The following is a 25,215-nucleotide window of genomic DNA, read 5'->3' on the forward strand; positions in this document are numbered from 1 at the left end:
CAGAAAGAGTCACTAAAGTGGCGCTATGCTACAAGTATGTATAGAGTTGGTATACGAAATTCTAGAAACAGGAAATGTAGAAGAGTTCAAAGAAGTATCTAACTTGAAAAAGTTGCATCAAAAGTACAAATGTAATGCACAAAATGTGAAAAAATGGGTCAAACTTGCCTATGTAATTTTGGACATTTCGAAGAACTATCTGCTTTAATATTTGATGCTACTACTTTGTAACACCGGTTATATACATCAAAACTCTAAAAGAAGAAAATCCCCATGTTGAAGTATCATTGTAATTTTATTATAATTTCATTATCTGATTATTAAATTCGTAAAATTTAGTGCATTACATAATCTATTTACTTATCATTCATTATATATAAAAATTTTGTTATGTGTAAAATTCATCTAGGCAAAAAAATGTGCACTCTATTAAAGCTAATTTAAATACCTTGAAGGAGCAAAGGAAACCTATGGTAATGTTGGGTTTATTGGGATCCAGTGGATGTTCTCGAGCAGAAGATTTCAGGCGATGAAGATCCACTACAGTCCGGTGGGGTTGAAGTTCTGTGCTGCTCAGTGTGAAGAGAAAGCTGGTTACCAAAAGCGCAGTGGCCATGGAGGACATGTGTACGTTGGAGTGCCGTGAGCATAGTATGACATTCCAGATATCCGAAATCTTCCAAGGACGTTGAACGCTGGCGGAAAATATCCACTCATTCTATGCAAATAAGATCTGGGAGTGAAATATCTCTGATATTTTGAGACATTTTTGGCGAACATGTGATTCTGCATGAAAAGTCTAATTTATAGTCGCTCGGCAAAAGGTGAAACAAGATAATTTCTGCAGCGGATGAAATATATTTCCATAGAGAAAAGGAAGCGATTCAGCACCTGGTAAAAAAAAAAAAAAAAAAAAAAAGAAAACACATATTAGATTACAAACTGCGCGTTAATTTCGTAATAATTCGCAGAAATAAAAGAAAGTTGAAATATTTTTCATTGTTTTGTTGATAGACACATACGTAACCGCATATTTAAAAATAAGGAAAATCCTTTCTCTTTCAAGAAGTTACTTATCGTTTAAAGATGACAAATGCATTCATAATAACAATACTTTGAGTGCGAATTTGAAAAAAAGATGTATTTTTGGCGAATCATGTGCCTTCATAAAGCTGAATAACTGTTTTGATCCCGAAAAACACCACATGACGTGTTTTTTTTTGGTTTCGTAATACCGAACACTCTCGTCATATTTACAATACGTGCTAAAAATACCTTCAAGGAAGTTTAAATCATTCTCTGTTAATAATTAACATTCTTTCGGAACATGAAGTATCGTACTGTTTTCCACTTGAACTACATTTTCTAATCTCTTTAATTATACGATTAATGAAAAGATTTTGCCAGTAGCTGTTGTTATAAAACTAACAGAAAAAAAAGGATGACAGAAAAAGGAAGGAAAAAAGTATCTGTTTATTCTACATGGTGTTACTAAACAGAGAATAATGTTTATCATATTAACTTTAGGTACCAACAACATTATTAAAAAAAATAAATCACCGTTAAAAGAAAAAATATCTTAAATTCGTAACGAAAATAAAGTTATAAGTTTTCATCGCTAAGAGAGGAAAGATGATTAAACCTCTAATAATAATACTGTTTAAGCTAAGTTATTGTATAAATAAGTAAGCCATTAATACAAAAGAATAATAATGGGTCATTTGTATGAACATTAAACTTGGATGAACCTGAAAAGCACTAAATAGCCGAAGTATTTTAAAATGAAGAGAAATAAAAAATAGGTCCTGGTGAAATTTCTTTATTTATATAATAACTTTATTTATTTATTTATTTCGTAACATATTTCTATCAATTTATTTAATAAGATGCAAAATAGTAAATGCTGCCAGGTGTTAAACCAGTACTTGTTTCCAATCTTCAGGAAGGGGATCCAGAGATCCAGTCTAAACACGGTTACTGGCTAAGATTTTACCTTTCAGGTGTAGTCAAGAAATAGTTTACTGAATTTGTACAATTTCAAACGTTAAAATTTGTTTATCATTATAAAATTTGCATTCAAACATAGAATAAAATTATTCTTTCAGAAAACCTTTTACGTCTACACAAATAAAGAATTTATTGAACTTTTAGAACCGTAGATTAGAATAGAACTACAAACATTCGTTTAAGTGGGATTACAGCTTATTTAGGTATTAAAAAAATCCGGATAATTGAGTTATAGCATTTTTCACGTAGAGTAAATACTTATTAACATGCCAAAAATAGTATAGAAATCTAGTATTTAATATGTTTTTCGCGAAAGCGTAAAACTGCTGAAAATGAAGTTCACAAGTATGTGTGTGTATTCTATAGGCACTGAAAAGCGGTCCATAATTTTGCTGTATTCGAAACTGGTCGCCTTGACAGATATAGTGGTTAGTTCAATAGCTGCTGTACCAATGGGTCCAAGTTCGAATCTCGAAGATATGAATACATATTTGAAAATGGGTATACTATGAAACTTCCATCGCTTGTAAGTGTATAGTGTCTATGCAGCATAGGGGCATTCAAAATACTCATGCACCGAAAGTCCTGTCGAGTGATTTGGTCATAAAGAAAGAGGGCTGGGAGACCTCGTCCTCTGGGATGTTCTCCCTAGAACATGCGATGAATAGCTAGTAATTTATATCTTTAATCAGTATTTAAATGGCAAGTACCTTAATTTTATAAAGCTTTAGAGGCGAATGGGCACTCTATGTAAAAGAAATTCTTTGCAATGAAATGCAAAAGAAATGTTTGCAAAAATTCTAATCACAGATAGCAATAGCAAGGGGCCAGTATGAAGATGGAATTCATGGAAATGATTCACTATAATCACCGAACATCACCGAAAAAATCACCGAATCACCAAAAACATCACCGAACTGACTGAAAGAACTGTAGAACTTCAACCCACAAAATACTGAATCAAATAAACATGTGAAAACAATCGTAATCCATATGACTTAACAATATGCAACAAATTTGTAACTACCATGTAAAATCAGCTGTATCATCATATTGAAGTAATATTTATGTACCACCATGGCATAATGTAACTTTTCATAGATTTAAATGTATAAAAGAAGCACTAGGGACTTGTGGACGAGCTCCTAATGCACTGCTGGCAGTGGTAAGGCCCGCGGTGTAGCGTGAGGCAGGAATCTTCTGTTCCAAGCTAACCTATTCGGGAAAGTTAGTAGAAAGGGACAACACCTGTATCAACCTGTTGGCAAATATCTGGTGTCGCCCTACTTATACCTATACCTATATTCAGTATTGTAGTTTTGCTTCAGTATTCAATATTTTACATCTATTTATAGTGTTATGACAGTATTCAGAATGGTACTTGCTTTATGCAAAGAAATCCTTATCATGCATTTATTTGTAATTATGTAGCAATATCAGCCAAGGTACCTACCCAACATTACTATGTATTCATTAGTAGATTACTTACGGTTTTGCAACGGAACATTTTAGCATGTAATTTCGGAGTGAAATTGTATGTAAAAAGTAATATATTTTTGTATAAGGTAATGAATTTTGTATATAATTAGCAAGTGTTTCATATAAATATGACCTATTATGTCATATCTATATGAAACACTTGCTAATTATATACAAAAAAATAAATGTATTTGAAATTTAAATTAATAAACATAAGATTACAACAATGCGAATGGACTGTAGTACAACTTTTTTACGATTTCAGCTTTAGAACACAACACAGCAAAACGTAAAGCATGAAAATTACAGTTAGCGTTTGCAAGAATTCAAAAACAAAATGCGAGCTGCGCATACGAACTGCGCGTTGCGAAATAAGATCTCATAGACAGGCAGAAGACTCTAGTGGCCGAAACATTCCGCCCGGCAATGAAACGTCGTCTCAAATCTAAATAGCTTTTGCAAAATGAAATTGTCATAACAATATTAAATTACGCAAAAATGTTTCATAAAAATATTCACAAGAAAACATAATATGAAATTATGAAAGGAAACTAAATTGTTCTCAAAACAGATGCACAGAAGCCTTGATACAATTCAAGAACTTAATTATATTTAAAGCAAAGGACAAAGTTATAATGCTTTAGAGGAAAAAAAAACTTAAACACTAATAGGCAAAACACTAAGTTTGTGAATTGGCCTTTTGAAAAGTCCATTAGCAGTTTTGATACGCACAGTATTATCTGAGCTAGGAAAAACTTCCAACACTCTTCCTAATTTCCATCGTAGCGGAGGTAAAGTGTCTTCCTTTATGGTAACTAAATCATTAATCTTTAAATTAGGTTGCACTTTAAACCATTTTAAACGTCGTTGCAAATTAGAAATGTATTCATTTGACCATCATTTCCAAAAGCTTTGAAACATTTTCTCAAGAAGCTTCCAACGTTGCAATATGGGAATTTTTTGATCGTGTAAATTTTCTTTAGGTAACGCAGTTTGCGGGGTACCAATTAAGAAATGTTCTGGCGTAAGTGCAGAATTATGATGGATCTTCAGACATTGGACACAAAGGTCGAGAATTTAAACAAGCTTCAATTTGACATAGCAATGTCGTAAATTCTTCTTGAGTTAGAAGTTGTTCACCTATGGTTCGCTTGAGATGTAACTTTGTAGATTTGACTGCAGGTCCCATAATCCTCCAAAATGTGGCGCTGCGGGAGAATTAAATATCCACTTAATACTTTCAGTAGAGCAATATTTATTAACCAATTCATTTTACCTCAAAGAATTTATTACTCTTTTCAATTCCTTATCTGCGGCAATAAAATTCGTGCCACAATCGCTATGCACTTCTATTGGTTTTCCTTTTCGAGATACAAGCGCTTCAAAGCGGCAATAAATGATTCTGATGTTAGATTAACTACTAATTCAATATGTATCGCTCTTGTAATAAAACACACGAATACACAAATGTAGCATTTCATTGGTCACGGTTTTATTGGTCATGAGTCATGGTTTTACTCCTCGACCTTCACTTGAAATGGCGTAGTCAATTCCAACCTTGGAGAAAACCTTTGACGGAACGACTCTAGACGATGGTAAGTCAGAAATTATCTGGGTAGATGTTATAGCACGTACACGATGACATTTCACACATTTCCAAATCTGTTGTCTTATAACTGACCTAGCGTAGATGATCCAATATTCTTTTCTAATCACAGATAGCAATAGCAAGGGGCCAGTATGAAGATGGAATTCATGGAAATGATTCACTATAATCTGGGTTATGTGATGTTTCTTTGGCAACAAAATAGGATATTTTCTGTCCTGCGCGATGTTGGCTTGTCTTAATCTTCCTCCGACGCGTATAAGTCCATTTTTATCGATAAAGGGATTCAAAGAAAGGCTCTTACTATTTAAGTTTAACGGTTGGTTCTTCTTCAGAAGATTATTTTCATTAAAAAACTCATCCCTTTGATTTACTCTAACAATTGCATTTCTAGCGTATTGCAATTCTTCGGTTTTAAAGTAACCTTAATCCTTGTTGCAGTAGATTTAGCTGAATTATTCGCAAACCGAAAACACCATGCGATTATTCTTTTAAGTTTCAAGAATGATGAAACTTCATTAAGAACTGGAATTTGCGAAGCAACTGTTCCAATTGAAGAAGAAACATTTTTCCTTTGTTCTTTTAAAGACTCTCCTGAAAATGGTAAGTTGATAGAGAACGGAATATTATTTGAATTAAGTCACTGAGGACCTGTCCACCCCAAGTCATGAGTAGAAAGTTCTGAAGGCAAAAGAGCTCTTGATGCGCAATCAGCTGGATTCTCCTTCCCTTTTATGTCATTCCAATGCAATGATGGTAAGACTGATTGAATTTTTGAAACGCGGTTGTCTACGAAAGTTTGCCAGCCTGTGGGTTCTGATTTTATCTATGACAAAACTATCATTGAACTCCATGCGTAAATATTGTCAACATGAGTTCGTAATGAATTCTGCGCACCTTGAACCAAATGCACTAATAGAATGGCAGAGCAAAGTTCTAAACGAAGAATATAAATCACTTTCAGGGAAGCTACACGAGTCTTTGACGTTAGTAGCTGCATCAAAACTGAAGAATTATTTAAAGACTTTAAATAAATCACTGCCGCGTAAGCTTTCTCTGATGCGTCATAGAAACAATGAAGTTCTAGATTTGTAGCTTTGGGCAATAATACTCTCCTAGAAATGCGAATGCATTCAAGATTTGCGATATCTTCACAATAGATTTTTCATATTTGATTGATTTCATCTGGTAAGAGATCATCCCACAAGATATGCAATTTCCATATATCTTCAAGCAAGATTTTTGATGCAACTATAAAAGGTGCTAACCAACCAAGTGGATCAAAGATTTTCGAAATAGAAGACAAAATCATTCTTTTAGTAGAATGCTCTCTGTTTTCAAGGCTTTCAAAGTGACAAGTAAACTCGTCTTGCGTTGGATACCGCTCCAAACCATATAATTTTATTGATTTAGTATCAACTACTGTGCATCAAGAATTAGCGTTCTGAGCATTCAACGCAGATTTTAAAATCGAGTGATCATTTGTACACCCTTTATGAAATTGAAATACACATTTTTGTAAAAGTTCACTCAATGAACCACGATTCTCTACTGTGTCTGAATCAAATAGGACATCATCAATATAACAATTATTTAATATTATCTTTTGGGAATTCAGCTCCTTAATCAATTGTTAGTTGTTTGAATACGCTAGTCAGGTATGAAGCTGAAGTAGTGCCGTACGTAACTGTGCACAAATTGTAAGTTTTAATCGGCTTCGATGGATCATCTCTCCACAATATTTTTTGGTAATCGCGATCTTCATCATGAATTTGAACTTGTCGATACATATTCAATAAGTCGCTAGTAATGGCTATGGGATTGCATCTCAAAGGATTAGTAAATAAGTCATCTTGTACCTTGGGACCATTCATTAGCATGTCATTAAACGATATCCCTGATGTAGGTTTGTCACTAGCATTGAAAATAGCACGTAGTTTTGTGGTAAGACCCGATTCCTTCAGCACTTGATGATGAGGTATGTAATAATGCTCATTTACTTTATCTAGATTATCATCGGATAATTCTTCCATGTGTCCACGTGATAAATATTCGGACATAAAGTCTTTATATTGTTCATATACTTCAGGAGTTTTTATTAGTTTTGGTTCCAGACTAAGACAGTTGCGCTCTGGAATTACCTTAACTCATTTCTTTTAGGCTTGAATGGCAATTTTACTGAGTAACGACCATTCTCACTATGGACATGATTTTCCACGAAATGGATTTCACACAATCTTTCCTCTTTAGTTATAGGTTTTGATGTGGGAATTTGTTCCAAATCCCAAAATGATTTGACTAATTCCTCAGTAATTACGTTTAGCGTGTTGACTGAAACTTGCTTACGGTTTGGGAATTCAAAATGTAAAAAGCAATTACCCATCCTAACTTAGAACAAAATGCAATGCTTCCTGTAATTTTGGCAATTGAAATAGAAGAAGACTAATAGCTGTGCACTCAATTTACTATTTACACTAGTTCTAACTGTGGATTTAAAAGCGTTTTTATTTTCTGGATTATGAACAATTAGCTTTCAATGTTACATCATCGTCTGCGGTTACTTTTGCTATTATCCCCACTTTCGTCGTTTCCTTTTTGTGTTTTTCCTATTACTTTGGTTTCTGATAGTAATTTTTCTATCGTTTCGCCATATATAAACTTAATTTCTTTAGATGGAATCCACAATCTGATTAATCTGTCCCCTAATCAATACACAGTTTCAGTTTACTCTTATTTTCTGTTCCTTGAAACTAAGCTTGTATTATCAGTTTAAATTGTATTTGTTACGAGAGGCTCAATAATACACTACTGTAACTTTTTTGCGCTTCTTCATCAATTTTCTTCAATATTGATAGAAATTCGTCGTTTTTAAAATCTTCTGTCACAAGCTGTAGTTTACTTGGCAAAGAAACGTTAAATCTCATGCATAAAATACAAACAAAGATAATGCATTGTTTGAATTGATTTATTGAAGGTAATTAGCTTGATTATCCAGACAACTGGAAAGATTTTAATCTGTTGTCTAGACGTGTTTATAGCAGGTATCTGAAAATCATCAATATATACAGTGAGATATTTGACATTGATGCATTTTGATTTATAGCAAGAACCGATGCTGATGTATTCTGGTTTTAACTTGATACGTTCTAACGGTGTTCTAAACTTATTTGCTTTCCAGGATTAGAAATGCAGTTAAAAGTTTATAAAGTTGTAATGTTTTTACGTTGCAGATATTTTGATATCTTCTCGAGGATTCAATAGTATTGTGACATTAAACTGTCTCTGCAAAGAAAAATGCGTTTAAGATAAGAATAAAAATTTCACCTTATATTTGATACTGCATTTAATTTTAAAAAAAGCTTTCAGAGGTGATTGTCACTTACCTTAAAACATATTTTCATTTTAAGTAATAAAATTAAAATAAAATAAAATTAAAATTTTCGAAAAACTTTTGTATTTTATGGACCTCTTGTTTTAAAGAGATTTGAAGGAGGCAAAGAAAGAACAAAATAGCAGTAAACATAACTGTGCTTCTTTGCAAAATTGAAAAAAATCAATCGATTGAGCAATCAGTTAATGCGTTTAAAATCTTTGAATGAGTTAACATTATTACTACAAAAAACTTATATTACATTATCGAAAGGTCTAAATCAAATCAATTGGGTGAAATACATTATGTTAATTAATACAAAATAATAAATTTTCAGAATTTAAATTACATTAAAATGTGAAATCTTACCATATTAATAATTTTTTGTACGAATTCAATTACAGTTAAAATTTAATTATTGGTTTTGCACTTTTTATTGCCATTAATTGTTAGGAAAAGGAGGAAATTTTGTGTATTATTTTAGCATATTGTCATTTAATAATACCTGCATATAACTCACAAGTAATAAATTAGCATATTCATGAGCGACGTATTGATAAATTCGAATATTCATAAGTAATTCGTTAATCCCATTGTATTCATAAATACAATCTTATTTAAATAAATTATTTTAAATTTTGAAATTTATCTAATTTTTATAATTTTTGTGGTTTTAGAAATTTTAAGAAATTTGAAAGAAATCAGAAGTGTCCCAAAATATAAGAAAATAAAAAGTAAAAAATAATATAGCATTCTTTTTCTGAAAAACGACATTTTAAAACTGAGTTTCACTCAGTTTCACTTAAATTGAAATAAATGAATTATTGTTTAAAATCAAGAAAGAAAATTCAATAATTTTTTTACAGATGTTTTCTCTTGGGAACATTGATATGTTAAACTTCCATGAAGTGACAACACGATCAGCGCCCACCAGCGGCCGAGCGGTAAAGTCGCTGAACAACGGTAGTTCGGTCCGGGGTTCGAATCCCGCGAACATGCATGGGCGTTTTCGCGGATTTTCCCATGTGTAACGTGTATACGAGCCAGTTTTCTTTAGAAAGTCCTCCACGAAGGCATCCCTCTCCTTAGGCAGATAGCCTTAGAGTGCTTTGCCTTAATTAAAGTCACCACACCACACCTATACGATCAAACCATGGAGAAAAGAAGAGTATTCGTTACTTTGAAAATAACAAATATAATATATTATCAAGCATATTATTAATTGCTCATGAAATTCGAATTTATTTTCCAGGACTTTTTTGTGTTTATATTTTTGTTGAAAAATTCCTTTCTTAAGCACCTAGTTCCCTACTTAAATATTTTCCCTTGTAAATTAAAAGTAAACCGCAAAACTGCGCATAATCTTAATCTAAATATTTTGTTCTTGTTTCTTCAGAAAGTAATTCAAGGATTATTATTCTTCAAAACCTTCCAGTTCCCTAGATGTTTTTTGATTTATAACCACGAAATACCCCGCTTTTATGACCAAGAGCTTCGATCATTATATGTTCAAAAAATGAATAATAACACTTCGTCAAATCTCTACAAACTATGCATTCCATAAGTTTTATTGTTCTGTCCGAATAATACTATAACTATAATGGTGACATTTAGCTTTTTCACTTAGGGTATGATTAAAAACCTAAAACACATCAGAAACCTAAAAAGAAATGCAAATATTTCTTTCACATTGAAGAGCATTGGTTCCTGGTTTTGTAAAAAGACAAAATATCTACAATGTCCAAAATGCGATAAGAGACGCACCAGCTTCCGAGCGGTAAAATCGCTGAACACTGATAGTTCCTTTCGGGGTTTGAATTCCGACTAACAAGCTGGTGCATGTGCGTTTTTGTTATTTTCCCCCCATGTGCAACATGTATACTCGTCAGTTTCTCTTAGACAGTCCCCCATGAAGATATCCCTCCTTTTAAACCGATAGCCCTCGCGTGCTTTGCCATAATCAAATAAACCAATCTAACCAAAATGTGATTATAAGAGTCATAAGTACCTACGCTGTATAAATAATTATAAATAAGCAAACGCTGAAATTTGTACGCCTAAATTCTTCTTATTATTCGCAAGATACTGAAAATGCAATTTAGATTAATTATAAGGGAAATTAAAGAGACTAGGAAATCGAGGATGTTAAGAAAAAAACTTAGAATATTTGTATAGAAACAATATTATGGGATAATTTCTATCACTTGTTAAGATCTTGTTTCTATCTTCATTCTTCATTGTTCAGATTTTTAAACTTACTTTAAAGATTATGGTATAACAATTGTAGCAAACTAGTCTTCATATTCAGTAAAGAACATCATTCAACTAAACTCCTCCAGCATGTATATGCCACATTGAAAACATTTAACTGAAATATAATCTTTGGGGGACTTATCTTCAAAACGTTCTGATCTCTGTATAATTTCCAATGAGAAAAACATTAAAATGCTTTCGGAGAAAACACTTTTTATATATGGATTTATTAATACTTATATGTCAATGACTCTAAGCCGATTTAATCTGAGATTATTTATCCCAGAATGGAAGCGACAGCACTAGTGACTATTTGAAAAGTTTACTCCAGCGGTGGAAATCTTAAAAATAAATGTTATGAACCATTGAAGTTACGTACAGATATGACGACATGAAGTTAGGAATTATAACAAACCTCTCTAAACTTGTATTATATAAAAGAGTTATAAAGTCTAGCTTCACATGTGTCGTATCAGCTTGCGTTCGGGTAAGTGAATATAGGCCATTCATCTTAAAAGGGCTTCAAGCCTTTCGAAAAAAAAAAAAAGGTGTACGTATAATTATCAGCGCACCTTGGTTTTTGATAAATTCTGTTCTTCACAAGGACTTGAGAGTCAAATCTGTCGACTTATATATCCTGACTACCTATCAAAATGAGTGCCGCTATTCTAGATAAATTCAAGACATTATTAATTAGAAAGAATTTCTGAATGAGCCTATAAAAAGGAAAGCAGACCATCTTTCAATATCCTAGTTGGTCATTTTCAGTTATCGCTTCTTGTCCTTAAGCTTGATAATCAGAATTCACTTGCTTGTTATCTGCAAGCTGGTTTCACCACTGATCTACCGCTCCAGCCTTAAAAGATATATTAATATGCGAGGAAAGTTAACCATATTGTTGAATCTTTTGTTATATTTATTTCTTCGATTTGCGACGTTACGAAGTTAAATACAGATATGAAGCCATGAAGAAGAAATATTTTTGATGATACATTGAAATATATGATTTATTTTCAAGTTTCATTAATTTTACTTTAAAAATTCTGGATTTTAAATTTTTATGAAAGTTTTCAGCGCTGCGTATTGATATTCGTCACACATTCATGAACACAAGAATCTATACTTTTAATGCTTATTTTATTTCGATCAACCAATTATTTTGCTAAAAAAGGTAAAATACTACTTTTGTGCATAAGATATGTAAGGCTATTTGCTGTTTTACCACGCTCTTATTCTTTACTCATCAGTTTTTTAAAATGTGCAATGGAAGCAACGTATACCTGGGATTTATACGATTGCATGGAATCACATATACCGTTTGGTTTCTTGGTGAGGATAATGAGGAGTAGGTAGACACAGAGTTATGGGGATTTTGTCAAATTTTTGTTTGAGGAATGAAGAAACTTCATATAATATGTACTGCAGTGGATAATTGATACATTGTTTTCATTTTATAGTATCATTATTTTAAATTTTCTTCGTCAAGTATCTAACTAAAAATTTTAATTACTTTAAATTGGTGTCACTGTCCTTGTGACAGTTGATTTGAGATAAAAAGAGATTTTAAATTAGAAAGTCTGCAAACTTACTTTTAAAAAACATAACCGATATAAATTTAATTATTTAAAGTTCGATCAGATAAGGTATTATGCTAATGAATCCAATTATCTTATTATTTTACTGGAACTTTCCTTTTAGTTTCGTCTGCTGCCGTCAGAATGTAAATTACTAATGTAACTTAAGGAAATTTCTTGAGTCTGAGAGAGAGACAGCTTGTGACAGCTACCGCTGACCGTCTGGCTATTATTTTTTCCCTCTTGTAAATACTTAAATGGGCTTTAATCTTGCTAGTAGCAAATACTCCCAAGAATTTAAGCGCTTGAGCCAAAAGATGTAGGCTCGCTTTGTGGTGTTGGAGCGCTGTTAATTTATTTGCATTTGAGCCAAAACTTGTAGGCTTGCTTTGTTTTGTAGAAGCGCTGTTAATCTACTATTTACACTTGCTTGCTACTTACCGGCTTTAGCTTTGCGAATGCATTCAGTCCCGCACCCAAGCTTACCTTTTAATTTAACTTCTTCGATATTTTTCGCGAGTAGTAGAGCTAATTTCTGTTACAGAATCTGTATTATTTAACTGTCATGCTGACATGTTAAATAGAGTCATTTTAAAATTTCTCCCGAGTTTGCGTTTACTGTACTCAAAAGGTCAGACGGGACGATCAATTATCTCTCTGTATTTCGTAGTAGTTGGTATTTAAGGTAATATAGATCCGTACAAATAATAACCCAAATCTAGCCTACATTATTAATATTATTCTACGAATACATTGAATTAAATTCTTTCATTACTAGAAAGCACAATAAACCTGTTCACCTAAGAGAATAGATGCTTTTGTGGAGCACTTTCTAAGAGAATATATTCACGCTATCTATGGAAGAAACCGTGAATAAACCCATGTAATCAGCCCATTCACTAATTCGAACTTTCTTTTCTTTTCACCATCGATGGAACAGCTGGCCCACTGGGTTAGGTGCTTTTCAGCCTGTTGGATCCCGTCGATGGAATTAAAAAATAAATACATGAATAAACATAAATATAGAGCTTAGTACTGTGCCCTCCGGGATTGGCCACGAAACGAGGAACATTGAAATAAGAACCAGTACATGGAAAGAAGGTGTATGGTGGGGACTGCTGAGACTAAGCGGAACACTTTTCACTATTCTCATACATGTTAGGCATACAGTTATATTAAGGATGTGCTATAAAAATCAGGTACAGATGTAAAGATGACCAAATACATTACAAATTGTGGAATACATTAAATGAGTTCTGGATTAATCATAATATTAAATATAATTAAAAACAGCAAAAACAAAACAAAACAAAACAAAAACAAGACATTAAGTAAATTAATATATGTACAGAGCAGGCTGCTGACGACCCGGTATCCAAGGAAAGTAGTCATTCCAGGTTGTCAGCAATGCTTTTAGCAATGGTAGTGCAGTCTCTAATGCGGCTGAGCGCAGATTTATTCTTAATTGAGTTCTTGAACCATGCTGGCATATTGATTGCAGTTGGTCTTTTTAAATGTGAATTTTCTGTGGGCGAGCAGTCAAACAGATAGTGATCTGGGTCACCAGTACTGCCACAAATATATTGGTCACTGTCTCTTAGGCGAAATCTGTGAAGATAGGACATATATGGGCCATGCCCTGTCAGATACTGTGTGAGGTGCAAAGAACTGCTATTTAAATTGCGGTTAACTTTTGGTTGGAAATCATACAGTCTTCTACCTGTGGTGCTTGTTTCCCAGTAGTTTTGCCACTGCTTCATTAGTTCACATTTGAGAGCAGTTTTCAGATACGAGTGCGGAAGGGGAACACCAATGATACAAGTAATTAATGATAATTTATTCAGTGTTGTTAGATTACTCACAGCGAGCGGACACACACACAAATTACAAATGCGTGTGAGTAGCTTGCGTTCAGCTACCTTCGGCTTTTGGGGGACACGTGCACTCAGAACCTGTACGCATCCCCCGAAGATCATATCATTACGAACATGTTTGACATAATTAAAGCATTCAAATGTCAACTAGTTCTTTGGGAGAAACAACTTAAAAATGAAGATCTGACGCACTTCCCGACATGCAGCATGAATAAATCAAGTTTAGATGATACTTGTTCGTATCAAAAGTATCAGAACGTAAACATTAAATTTTTCTTGTTCTTTTCTCTCTCTCTCTCTCTCTCTATATATATGTTTGTTATTGTATTATTCGAAATAAATCTACGTTTCTATGAATATTGATTTTTTTTTTTTTTTTTTTTTTTTTTTTGCGGCCCGCCTAAAGTTAAATCTTGTTTGTTTGGCCCAAGTGTACCTATGAGTTTGACATCCCTGTAGAACGTAGTAGTATCTAATGGTGTCCCATCACTTATGTGAGCCATTTTTTGCTCCATTCTGAACAATTGTATTTTTATTAAATTAATATTTTAATATTTTGAGAAAATGTATCTTATGTAATAATTGTTACTAGATTTAAGTATGAAACACACCCACAAAAAATTTTTACACGTTTTTTAAGTTTATTTTATTACAGTTTCCTTTTGTAAAGCACAAGTGTCCCATCACTTTTGTGAGACACTGTATTTTGCTTAAAACATTGGCTGCAGATTTGGTTTTCGAATATAATAAAACATTTCGAAAATCAAATTACGATTTGAATCACCTAGTGGAATTTCTTTCTTTCTCAGCAATTAATTGCACGGGAAAAAACAGCTTTGCAGTCGAAAGAAGCGGCGTCAAATTCTCCTCCTCCCCCGACAAACAAAACGCGAAAGCAAGCTGTCAACTTGGCAGGATAAACGGGTACCAGATGTATCGTCTGCTCGCAGTTGCTGTCTACAAATGAGAATCAAAATTATAAACATTCGAACTGCATATTTTGCGATTCGGATCATGAAAGTTCTGAATTTCGGAATGCGAGTCGTTTAACCTTAGATGGAAAAAAGCAAAAATTGCAGAATCACGGATTATGTTTTAAATCAAGGATGTCAAACTCGTGGCCCACAACAAATATTTTTGCGGCCCGGCCAATATATCGGCAAATAATAATATATAATAATAAAATAACATATCGACGAAGAAAAAAATGAAATGTTTACTGCTAAGTAATTAAGGATAATTTATTCAGTGTTGTTAGATAGATTACTCACAGTGAGCTGGCACACACACTACTTAAATTACAAATGCGTGTGAATAGCTTGCGTTCAGCTACCTTCGGCTTTTGGGGTACACGTGCACTCAGCTGCGTTGGAAGGTTAAAAATAGAACAGCGCGTGCATTTAATATCTAATAAATAAATATCTCGTAATTGCTGTTGCCATCCACAAAAATCCAGATATTTACAGATGTTTCCAGTATATTCGAGAAATTAATTATAAAGCTTATAAAAGCCGAGAACAAACAACTCATCTCAGTAGTAGCTGTAGTTCTTGCGAACTGTTTGTTTACTTAATGCTGTGATTGATTTGTAGCGATTTCGCTGTGAGATAGAATTAGTTTCTCTGTTTTGAATTGATTTTTGCTAAACGTTTGACATTTTGTGATATTGTTAGAATATTTTTGAAGAAATATTTCAGCATTTTGATTTATCTCTTGTAGAAAGAATAAATTTTTGTTAACTTTTTAACGTTAACCGTGTTTATTCCAGCCCTTTGTATTCAGTATGTCTATATCAAAACCAAGTGGTAGTAAAATTAAACGAAAAATCGCTGACGAACATAGAATATTCCAAGTAAAATGGGAATTAGAATATTTTTGCTGTGAAATAAAAGATAAAATAATCTGCTTGATTTGTAATAATACTATTAATGTACCAAAGTTATATAATATTAAACGTCATTACGAACAACACAAATCGAAATATAACAATTACGAAGGATTAATGAGAGAAGAAAAGTTGAAAGAGCTCAAGTTAGGAGTGAAAAAGCAACAGTCCATGTTTAGTAAAGTATTGCAAGAAAGTGAAGCGGCGGTACATGCAAGCTACGTCTTGGTCCGAGTTGATAGCTAAACATTCGAAGCCTTTTACTGACGGTGATTTCATCAAGGAATGCCTAATGAAAGCTGGAGAAATTGTTTGTCCTGGAAATGTGAAGGCTTTTCAATCAATTTCATTGTCTCGAAATACAGTTGCGGAAAGAGTTACTGATTTAGCCGCGAATTTAAGTGATCAGATCAAAGCAAAATCATCTAGTTTCGAAAGTTTCTCCATTGCCTGTGACGAGAGCACGGACATTAGTGGCAAAGCTCAATTAGCAGTGTTTTTTCGTTCTTGTGACAAGAATTTTAACATTTTTGAGGAATTACTGGAACTAATACCGATGCCTGGTACTACCACAGGAGAAGATATATTTACTTGTGTTTTGGGACTTCTGCAGAAATACAATGTACCTTTGGCAAAATTAAATTCTGTAGCTTACAGATGGCGCTCCATCAATGACCGGGAAAAACAAGGGCTTCGTAGCATTACTAAGGAAAAAACTTAGTGAAATTCACGGTTCAAACATTCATCATATGCATTGTATTATACATCAAGAAGTTCTATGCACGAAAGTAATGAATATGGACAATGTTTTGTCATATATAAAAAAAGTTATAAATTTTATAAGATCTCGAGGTTTAAATCAGCGTCAATTCACTGCTTTCTTAAGTGAGTTAGATAGTGAATATTCGGGTTTGTCCTACTATACCGAGGTCAAACAATTCTGGGATTTGAAAGAAGAAATATGTCAGTTTTTAAAAACGAAAAATCAAGACGTAAGTTTGTTTTACGATCCAATATGGATACAATATTTATCTTTTTTGGTTGATATAACCAATCACTTAACCGATTTAAATTTATCGTTACAAGGAAAAGATCATATCATTACGAACATGTTTGACATAATTAAAGCATTCAAATTTCAACTAGTTCTTTGGGAAAAACAACTTAAAAATGAAGATTTGATGCACTTCTCGACGTGCAGCATGAATAAATCAAGTTTAGATCATACTTGTTCGCATCAAAAATACGCAGAAAAAATTGAAAATTTAACAACTGAATTTGAAACGAGGTTTAATGATTTTAGTTCCCTAAGACAATTTTTTTTTGTTTTCTTCGATTTTCTCAATAAGTAATGACTCAGTACCCAGCCATATGCAAATGGAGGTGATCGAGATTCAATGCAACTCAAATTTGAAAGCAAAATTCATTGAAGTGGGCGTGCCTGAATTTTACAAATATTTACCTGCCAGGTTTGAAAATACTCGAAAATTCGCATATGAAATTATTTCCATGTTTGGTAGCACTTATCGGTGCGAGCAGTTATTTTCAGTCATGAAAGGTAATAAGTCTCCTATTAGAAACCGTATTAATGATGCTCACCTTGGGTCAGCGTTGAAAGTTATCACTGCAAACAAAATTTCTCCCGAAATAGGAAAGATAATAGCAGAGAAGAGATGTTATGTATCAGGACGTAAACATTAAATTTTTCTTGTTCTTTTATATATATATATATATATATATATATATATATATATATATATATATAATATATCAAGCAAGGTAGTAATTAGGTTTGATTTTCATATGTATTGATTTTCATATGTATTAATTTTTTAAAACGTGTTGAACTTTTTGGAGCAGCAGCTCTTGGTAACTTTTAGGCGAGCTTACTACAATTTATATATATATATATATATATATGTTTATTACTGTATTATTCGAAATAAATCTACGTTTCTATGAATATTGATTTTTTTTTCGGCCCGCCTAAAGTTAAACCTTGTTTGTTTGGCCCAAGTGTAGCTATGAGTTTGACATCCCTGTTTTAAATGCTTGAACCGGAACCATATCTCCCGTTTTTGCAAGACCAAAGTTAAATGTTCCATATGCGGTAAAGCTCATTTATCAATAATGTGTAACTCTCACGGAAATAATTCTACAGACATTATTGACGATGAAAATAATAAAAAGGACTGTATTCTGACAAATAAATCTTGCATGCAGTTAGTAAATTTGCAAACTTTAGTAGTAAAACTTCGTGGGGATGGGATCGAAAGATATGTGAGAATTTTAATAGATAGTGGTTCCCAGCGATCCTACGTTTCGAAGTATGCAGTTAGTATAATGAATTATAAAACAAGTGGTAAAGAAGAATTAATCCATGGTTTGTTCGGAGGAATTGAAAAGAAAGAAACTCATAGTAAATATTTAATTAGATTGAGTAGACTTAAAGGTGATTATCACTGTAATTTTCAGGTTTTGGATCAGGATAAAATATGTACTGACATTCCTCAAATTCGTAGAGATACATATCTTACTGAACTGCGAAAACATGGAATTTATTTAACTGAGATGCAGAATAAGTCTGTGTATTTGATGTATGAAAAATCACCTTTAGAAATTCATGTTCGTTTAGGTGCAGATGTGGCAGGAAAGCTTCTAACAGGGAAGGTTAGACAACTAAAATGTGGGTTATCATGCGTATACACTAGATTAGGATGGACAATGATGGGGAAAAATGAAAAGCGTGAGTTCTCTGACAGTACGAAAACTGTATTGTCACTTCATGTTAATGATGCTAAAATATCGGATTTATGGTGTCTTGACTCGTTAGGAATAACGGATCCTGCTACAACTCACACAAGAAAGGAAATTGATGAAATTGCTAAAACATATTGTCGTCAGTCATTAAAGAGAGATAGTGAGGGTAGATATCATTTCTCTTTTCCTTGGTTAGAAGGGCATGAGGTTTCACCTGACAATAGATTGTTAGCAGAGAAAAGGTTAAAATCCTGCGTCAAAAATCTTCAGTCAAAAAACTGTCTAAAAGAGTATGAAAATATTTTTAACGAATGGGCTGAAGAATGTATTATAGAATCTGTTGAAGATAAGAAAACCGAAAATTGTCATTACCTACCACATAGGGCTGTAATTAAGGAAAGTTCAACCACAAAGATTAGACCTGTGTTCGATGCGTCTGCGAAGGAAAGGAATGGTGTCTCCTTAAATGACTGTTTAGAAAAGGGCCCAAATTATTTGGAATTAATACCGAGTGTTTTAAACAGATTTCGCCTAGATAAACACGGGGTTATCTCAGATATACATAAGGCCTTTTTTCAAATAGGTGTCTGTCCTCGAGATAGGGACATTCTTAGATTTCTCTGGTGGGAAGAAGGAGATTCCGAAAAATTGAAAATATATCGACATAAGCGCGTTGTGTTTGGCGTTAATGCCAGTCCTTTTTTTCTTGCCGTCACACTGAATCATCATCTCGAGAATGTTCCTGAACATCAACAAGAGGTAGTTAAGAAATTAAGTGAATCAATGTACGTCGACAATTGTGTGGCCAGCGTTGATAGTATTGAAGAACTAAACACTTTCATTAATGTGTCGAAGGAAATTATGTCGACTGCTAAATTTGATTTAAGGGGATGGTGTTACAATGAACCTAGCGGTGAAACTTTAAAGGGAAATTCTTGCAATGAAGACTCCGATAAAACCGTATCAGTTCTGGGGTTGAAATGGAATTTATCAAATGCCACTTTGTCCTGTGACTTTAAAGATAGTTCTGTGAAACAGCCTGTCAGCAAAAGGAATATATTGTCAATAGTACACAGGATTTTTGACTCGATTGGGTTTACAGTTCCTGCTACTCTGATTCCTAAGCTAATGCTTTAAGAATGCTGGAAACAGAAGATTTCATGGGATAACAATTTACCTAAAAGCATTTCTGACAAATTCGAAAGCTGGAAAAATAAATTGCACAATTTGGAAAAAATAGCTATACCCAGAAGAATTTTTGCTGACTTTTTTCCGATTTATCTTTACACGTGTTTGACTGAAAGAATTTCCGATTTATCTTTACACGTGTTTTGTGACGCGAGTAAATCTGATTATGCCACATGCATATTTATGCGAAGCTGTAATGAAAATTCCGTTACATATCAGCTCGTTTCAGCTTGATCCAGAGTGGCACCTATCAAGCCGATTTCCATACCACGACTAGAGCTTTTAGCTTGTACGATTGGTGCTAGACTGGCACATCGTGTTAAGGAAGATTTGAGACTAGACAGCCGGCCTATTTATTATTGGAGTGATTCTATAGATGCATTATTTTGGATAAAAAAGAATGAAAACTGGGCCGTTTTCGTTCACGATAGAGTGAAAGAAATCCGTACTCTAATCCAAACGACTGGAATTATATTCCTGGAACGCTAAATCCAGCGAACCTCCCTTCCCGAGGATGCAGTCCGGAAACCTTAGTCAAATCGAAATGGTGGCAGGGTCCCGATTGGTTGAAAAATGATCCAGAAAAATGGCCTACCTCTGAAATTGTACCGAATTTTGACATTATAAATGCTGAAAGAAAGAAGACAATAATTTCTGCAGTTAATTCGAATGCTATGACTGAAGTTAATTTTGATAAGATTTCTTCATACAATACCATTCTAAAGATAATATCTTGGATCTTCCGTTTTGTTAAAAATGTCAGACTAAGTCTTAATGAAAGAACTTTTGGAACAATTACAGCGGAAGAAATTAAAGGAGCCGAATTAACTCTTTTGAGATTAGTGCAGAGTGAATCATTTTCTGGATTAGATGACAAAAGATGTACTTCAACCAATGACTGATTCTAACGGAATCCTTAGGGTTAAAATCAGAATTCTGAGAAGAAATGATACAGAAAATTTTCGATTTCCTATTATTCTTCCTTCAGATCATCCTATTGTAGTAAAATTAATTAGAGCTAAACATGAAATGAACAATCATGCAGGAGTACAATTTTTAATATCCGCTTTACGAGAACAATATTGGATTTTGAAAACACGAAAGACTGTCAAGAAAGTCATAAGAAGCTGTGTTGTATGTCAGAGGTTCGATACTAGTTCTTCGAAAACACCCATTGCTCCTCTCCCTGAAGACCGAGTAAGAGAAGCAGCAGTCTTTGAGATTGTAGGTGTTGACTTGACTGGACCGTTGATATTGAAGGGAAATCAAAAATCATGGATAGTGAGTTTTACCTGTGCTGTTTTTCGCGCTTCATGGATAGTGAGTTTTACCTATGCTGTTTTTCGCGCTGTACATTTGGAATTGATTTTCTCGCTATCAACTGAAAGTTTTCTGCAAGCGCTGAGACGTTTCATTGCTCGACGTGGAAGACCCCACACCATCTATTCCGACAATGGAACGAATTTCAAAGGAAGTGATAGATTATTCAAAAGCTTAAATTGGGATAAAATCTTAGAACAAGCTAGTATCCACAGGATCACATGGAAATTTCTTCCGCCATCAGCTCCCTGGTCTGGAGGATGGTGGGAACGATTAATAGGAGTCCTGAAAAGAATCCTTCGCAAAGTTTTAGGACGATCATCTCTGAATCATGAAGAAATGATAGCAATTTTGTGTGACTATGAAGCAATAATGAATAATCGTCCATTGACGTATGTCTCGGAAGATGTTGAAGATTTATCTCCGATCACACTTTCCATGTTTCTCCATGAAATTCGACAAATTGGAGTTCCTGATTTGCGTTCAAATCCTGCGAAAGTTTCCGTAACTTTCTCTATCTGTAATATGAATATGAAAAATACCTCAGAAAGTTGTCCACGAAGGCATCCCTTCTTCAGACAGATATCCTTAATGTGCTCTGTTGTAATCTAATACGCAAATTAAATAAATTCATCTGTAATGTAAATATGAACCAGTTTATCTTAAAACGCCTTTCATTAATGCATCCTTAAGCAAATAACACTTCCGAGTTTTGCTTTTAATCAATTAACGAGATAAAATAAAGAACTTATTTAATTCAGTTAGTCATTTCGTCATAAAGTTCTGTATTACATATTTTTCATAATTTTTGTTTGTTATAATTGCTTAACGTTTAATAAATGCTTCAAACTTGTATAAAGCATCAGTTGACAGATATGGCTATGGGCTGAAAAAACGCAACCTGAAGCAAATCGGTTTGAAGTCTTTGCGTTATCTGCATGAAATTTAATACCGTAAGAAGTGAAAGAGATAAATACAGTCTTTCAATCAAGAAGTGTAACCATACGCTTACCAGAAGATTAAACTCGGTCCAAATCCCAGTGAATGGAGTGACTGCATGGTTTTTTCCATGTTTAACACTGTTACTAGCTGTTTCCCTTAAACATTTTTCTATAAATAACCTTATTTTTCTTTAAATGGGTACCTTTCGTATTCTTTAACGTACTGAATTTAACAAATGCAATTAAAAAATGTGGGTACCACATGACTTCCTTGTACGAATTATTAAATTACTCCTGATTTTGCTTCTTTAAAAAGCCGAAAAACGTCCTTGAAAAGTAGTGTAATATTTTTCACTAATTACATTGCTATTTGTAATATTTCAAAGTTTTTTTTTATCAAAAAGGTATTTTATAATTTTTTTTATTTTAAAGATTATAAGTATTATTTCTGAATACAGAAAGCTGTGACTATGTTTACCTTTTGTTTAACATAAAATGTATCCATATCCCGTGGATTCCCTCTCGATGAATACTCAGAATTCCAAATGCAGCCCACCAGCGGCCGAGCAGTGAAGTCGCTAAAAACTGGTAGTTCGGTCCGCGGTTTGATTCCTTGCGAACGGAATGGCTGCATGGGCGTTTTTTTCGCGGTGTTCTTTATGTAAAAAGTGTATACGAGTGAAAAACACATGTGTAAGTCTGTATTTATTATTGGGGTAAAGGAATCAGAAATACAGCATGAATATGTTTTAAAAGCAGGATAAAAGTTAAATATAAAGGACAATATATAAACAGAAAGTAGAAAATGTCAAATTTACATTTTTCAGACATAGTTTGGCGAATCCTTTGAATAAAAGTAAGATGTGTAAAAGAGAATCCACCATGTTTTCTATAGTGTTCCAAAACGTTAATATATCTGTAGAGACATTAGGTATTTTTAGAAGCAGGCAAGATGAAAAATGAGCAACGCCGTCGCCGGGAATCGAACCACGGACCTCTAGGATACGCGCCCAGCGTGCAAACCAGTACACTGCGAAGGCATGCTAAGAAGGCGGCAGAAATGCCTTATATACTTCCCCTTTTAAAGGGCGACTGAGGTTTTCAGGGAACCCAAACGCCAAATCCTGGGTGTGAAGAATCTTCATCCACCACCCTTTTAGTTCGGGCGCAACATTAGGATATTTTGAAGGAAGCGTGAAGGATAAAAAATGAACAGCGCTCTCTCCGGGAATCAAACCACGAACCATGGACCACTGGAATAAGCACCCAGTGTGTAGACCACTACACTCCGAAGGCATGCTAAGAAGGCGGGAGAAATATCTTATAACATGACAAACTTTACTTGTTATCCGGTAATGAAATTTTTTAAGTTCGTAAGGTACGTCATTTGTTTTAAATAAGCAACATATATAAAAGGTAAAAGTAAAAATCGAATTTCTATACACTCATTTTTTTTCCCTTATTTTCCTCTTTCATTTTTATATCCGGCGTGTAGCGCGCACCCGTAAATTTTGATCTTATTTTTTATGCTAAAAGTTCGCTTTATGTTTCGGGATGTGCAGTACATACGATATTATACGAATGCATTTACGTGTTTATATAATGGAATGGAATTTGAATACTGCATTATTTTCCGCCTAAAAAGAAAACAGATAGAGCACGTATTAAGGACCTAAATAGCCCCCCTAAGAAAAGTTATGAAAAGACAAAATTAGTAATGTACTAAATCTAGAATTTACGCGATGATTGAGAATAGAAAATAAAGTAAATTTTAACAATCACCTAAAGAGTTGTACTAAGGTTTTTTAAGCTCTCGCTGAGTTCCCGGCCTGCTAGTCCGTTGCTACGCTCTCTTCCACTAAACATAATTTAACTACTTCGTTAAAGAACTTCAATGAATATGAAAGAGATGGCAAAACAAATTCGAAATTCAATATTCGTGCTTCCAAGTGTCCATATTCGGATGGAGGACTACATTATTCAAAATTTGATGGCTCTAGATACCCTTGTTTTTCCACAATGCGAAAAAGATGCACACTTAGTGGCAATAATTTAAAAATTGATTCACACTTTTCTAGTGATGCAACACCAAATCTCATTTTGAGACTAATAGCCCCAAAAATCTGAAAGCTTCTAGATTTTATATTTCTCTCAAAAGGGCGTTTTTTTTTCATTACATACACATGCACGTTTCAAAAACATTTGGGCTAATGTCCCTTTGGACTAAAAATATTTAAAAACAGCATATCGTTAGAATTTTTGAAAGAGAGTCTTGCGCGCTTGAGATATTTTTTTTTTTTTTTTGTTTTTGTTTTCCTGTACAGTGTTACCAGGGTTTTGAAATTGTTGAGTTTGTTAATAAAAAATTCGTTAAAATTTTCAAAATATGAAATAGACAATAAAACAAACTCGAAATTCCGAACACATTCTTCCAGGTGTTTACATTTGCGTGGAGGACTACGTTATTCAAAATTTGATGTCCCTAGGTACCCTAGTTTATTTCATAATTTGAAAAAAATGCACACATTCATATAGATTCTTCATTATTTAATTTAGTTCAATATTATATAGGGCGATAATATTTGGTGGTAACAATCTGAAAAGTGATAAGCCGTTTATAGTCAGTGATTCAACGCGGAATTCCATTTCGAGACTAAGAATTCATTCGAGCTAACGTTGTTTTGGGGCTAATAAAGATCAATAGTACATTCAAATATCAAGAAAATGTTTCAAGTTCTAAACTTATTATTTCCACGTGAAAGGAGAAACATTTGGTAAGGTTCTAAATTTTTAATTTTAAATGCTATAAAAGGAAACTGTAATGTAACATGTAAACATGCTTTCTGTAATAACATGTAAACATGCTTTCTGTAATACCCTGTAGTAATTTATTGAAATAGATATCAAACAAAGGGAAAAAAATCTGTATTAAAGTCAAGGTTAAAATTAATTCTTCGG

General features: G+C 33.5%; 1 protein-coding gene across 1 annotated transcript in view; it reads right to left on the minus strand.

Moving 5' to 3' along the window:
- LOC118183554 (guanylate cyclase 32E-like) overlaps window positions 1–25,215 on the minus strand; it is a 459,050-nt gene that overhangs the window by 269,200 nt on the left and 164,635 nt on the right. The window contains exon 2 of the mRNA XM_085817033.1: window positions 449–891. Within this exon, the coding sequence (XP_085673159.1) occupies window positions 449–625 (177 nt within the window). The 5' untranslated portion in view covers window positions 626–891. The remainder of the gene's footprint in view (window positions 1–448; window positions 892–25,215) is intronic.

This window comes from Stegodyphus dumicola, chromosome 5 (assembly GCF_044657685.1).
Source record: "Stegodyphus dumicola isolate Sdum_Otavi_A_Nest chromosome 5, ASM4465768v1".
Lineage (NCBI taxonomy): Eukaryota > Metazoa > Arthropoda > Arachnida > Araneae > Eresidae > Stegodyphus > Stegodyphus dumicola.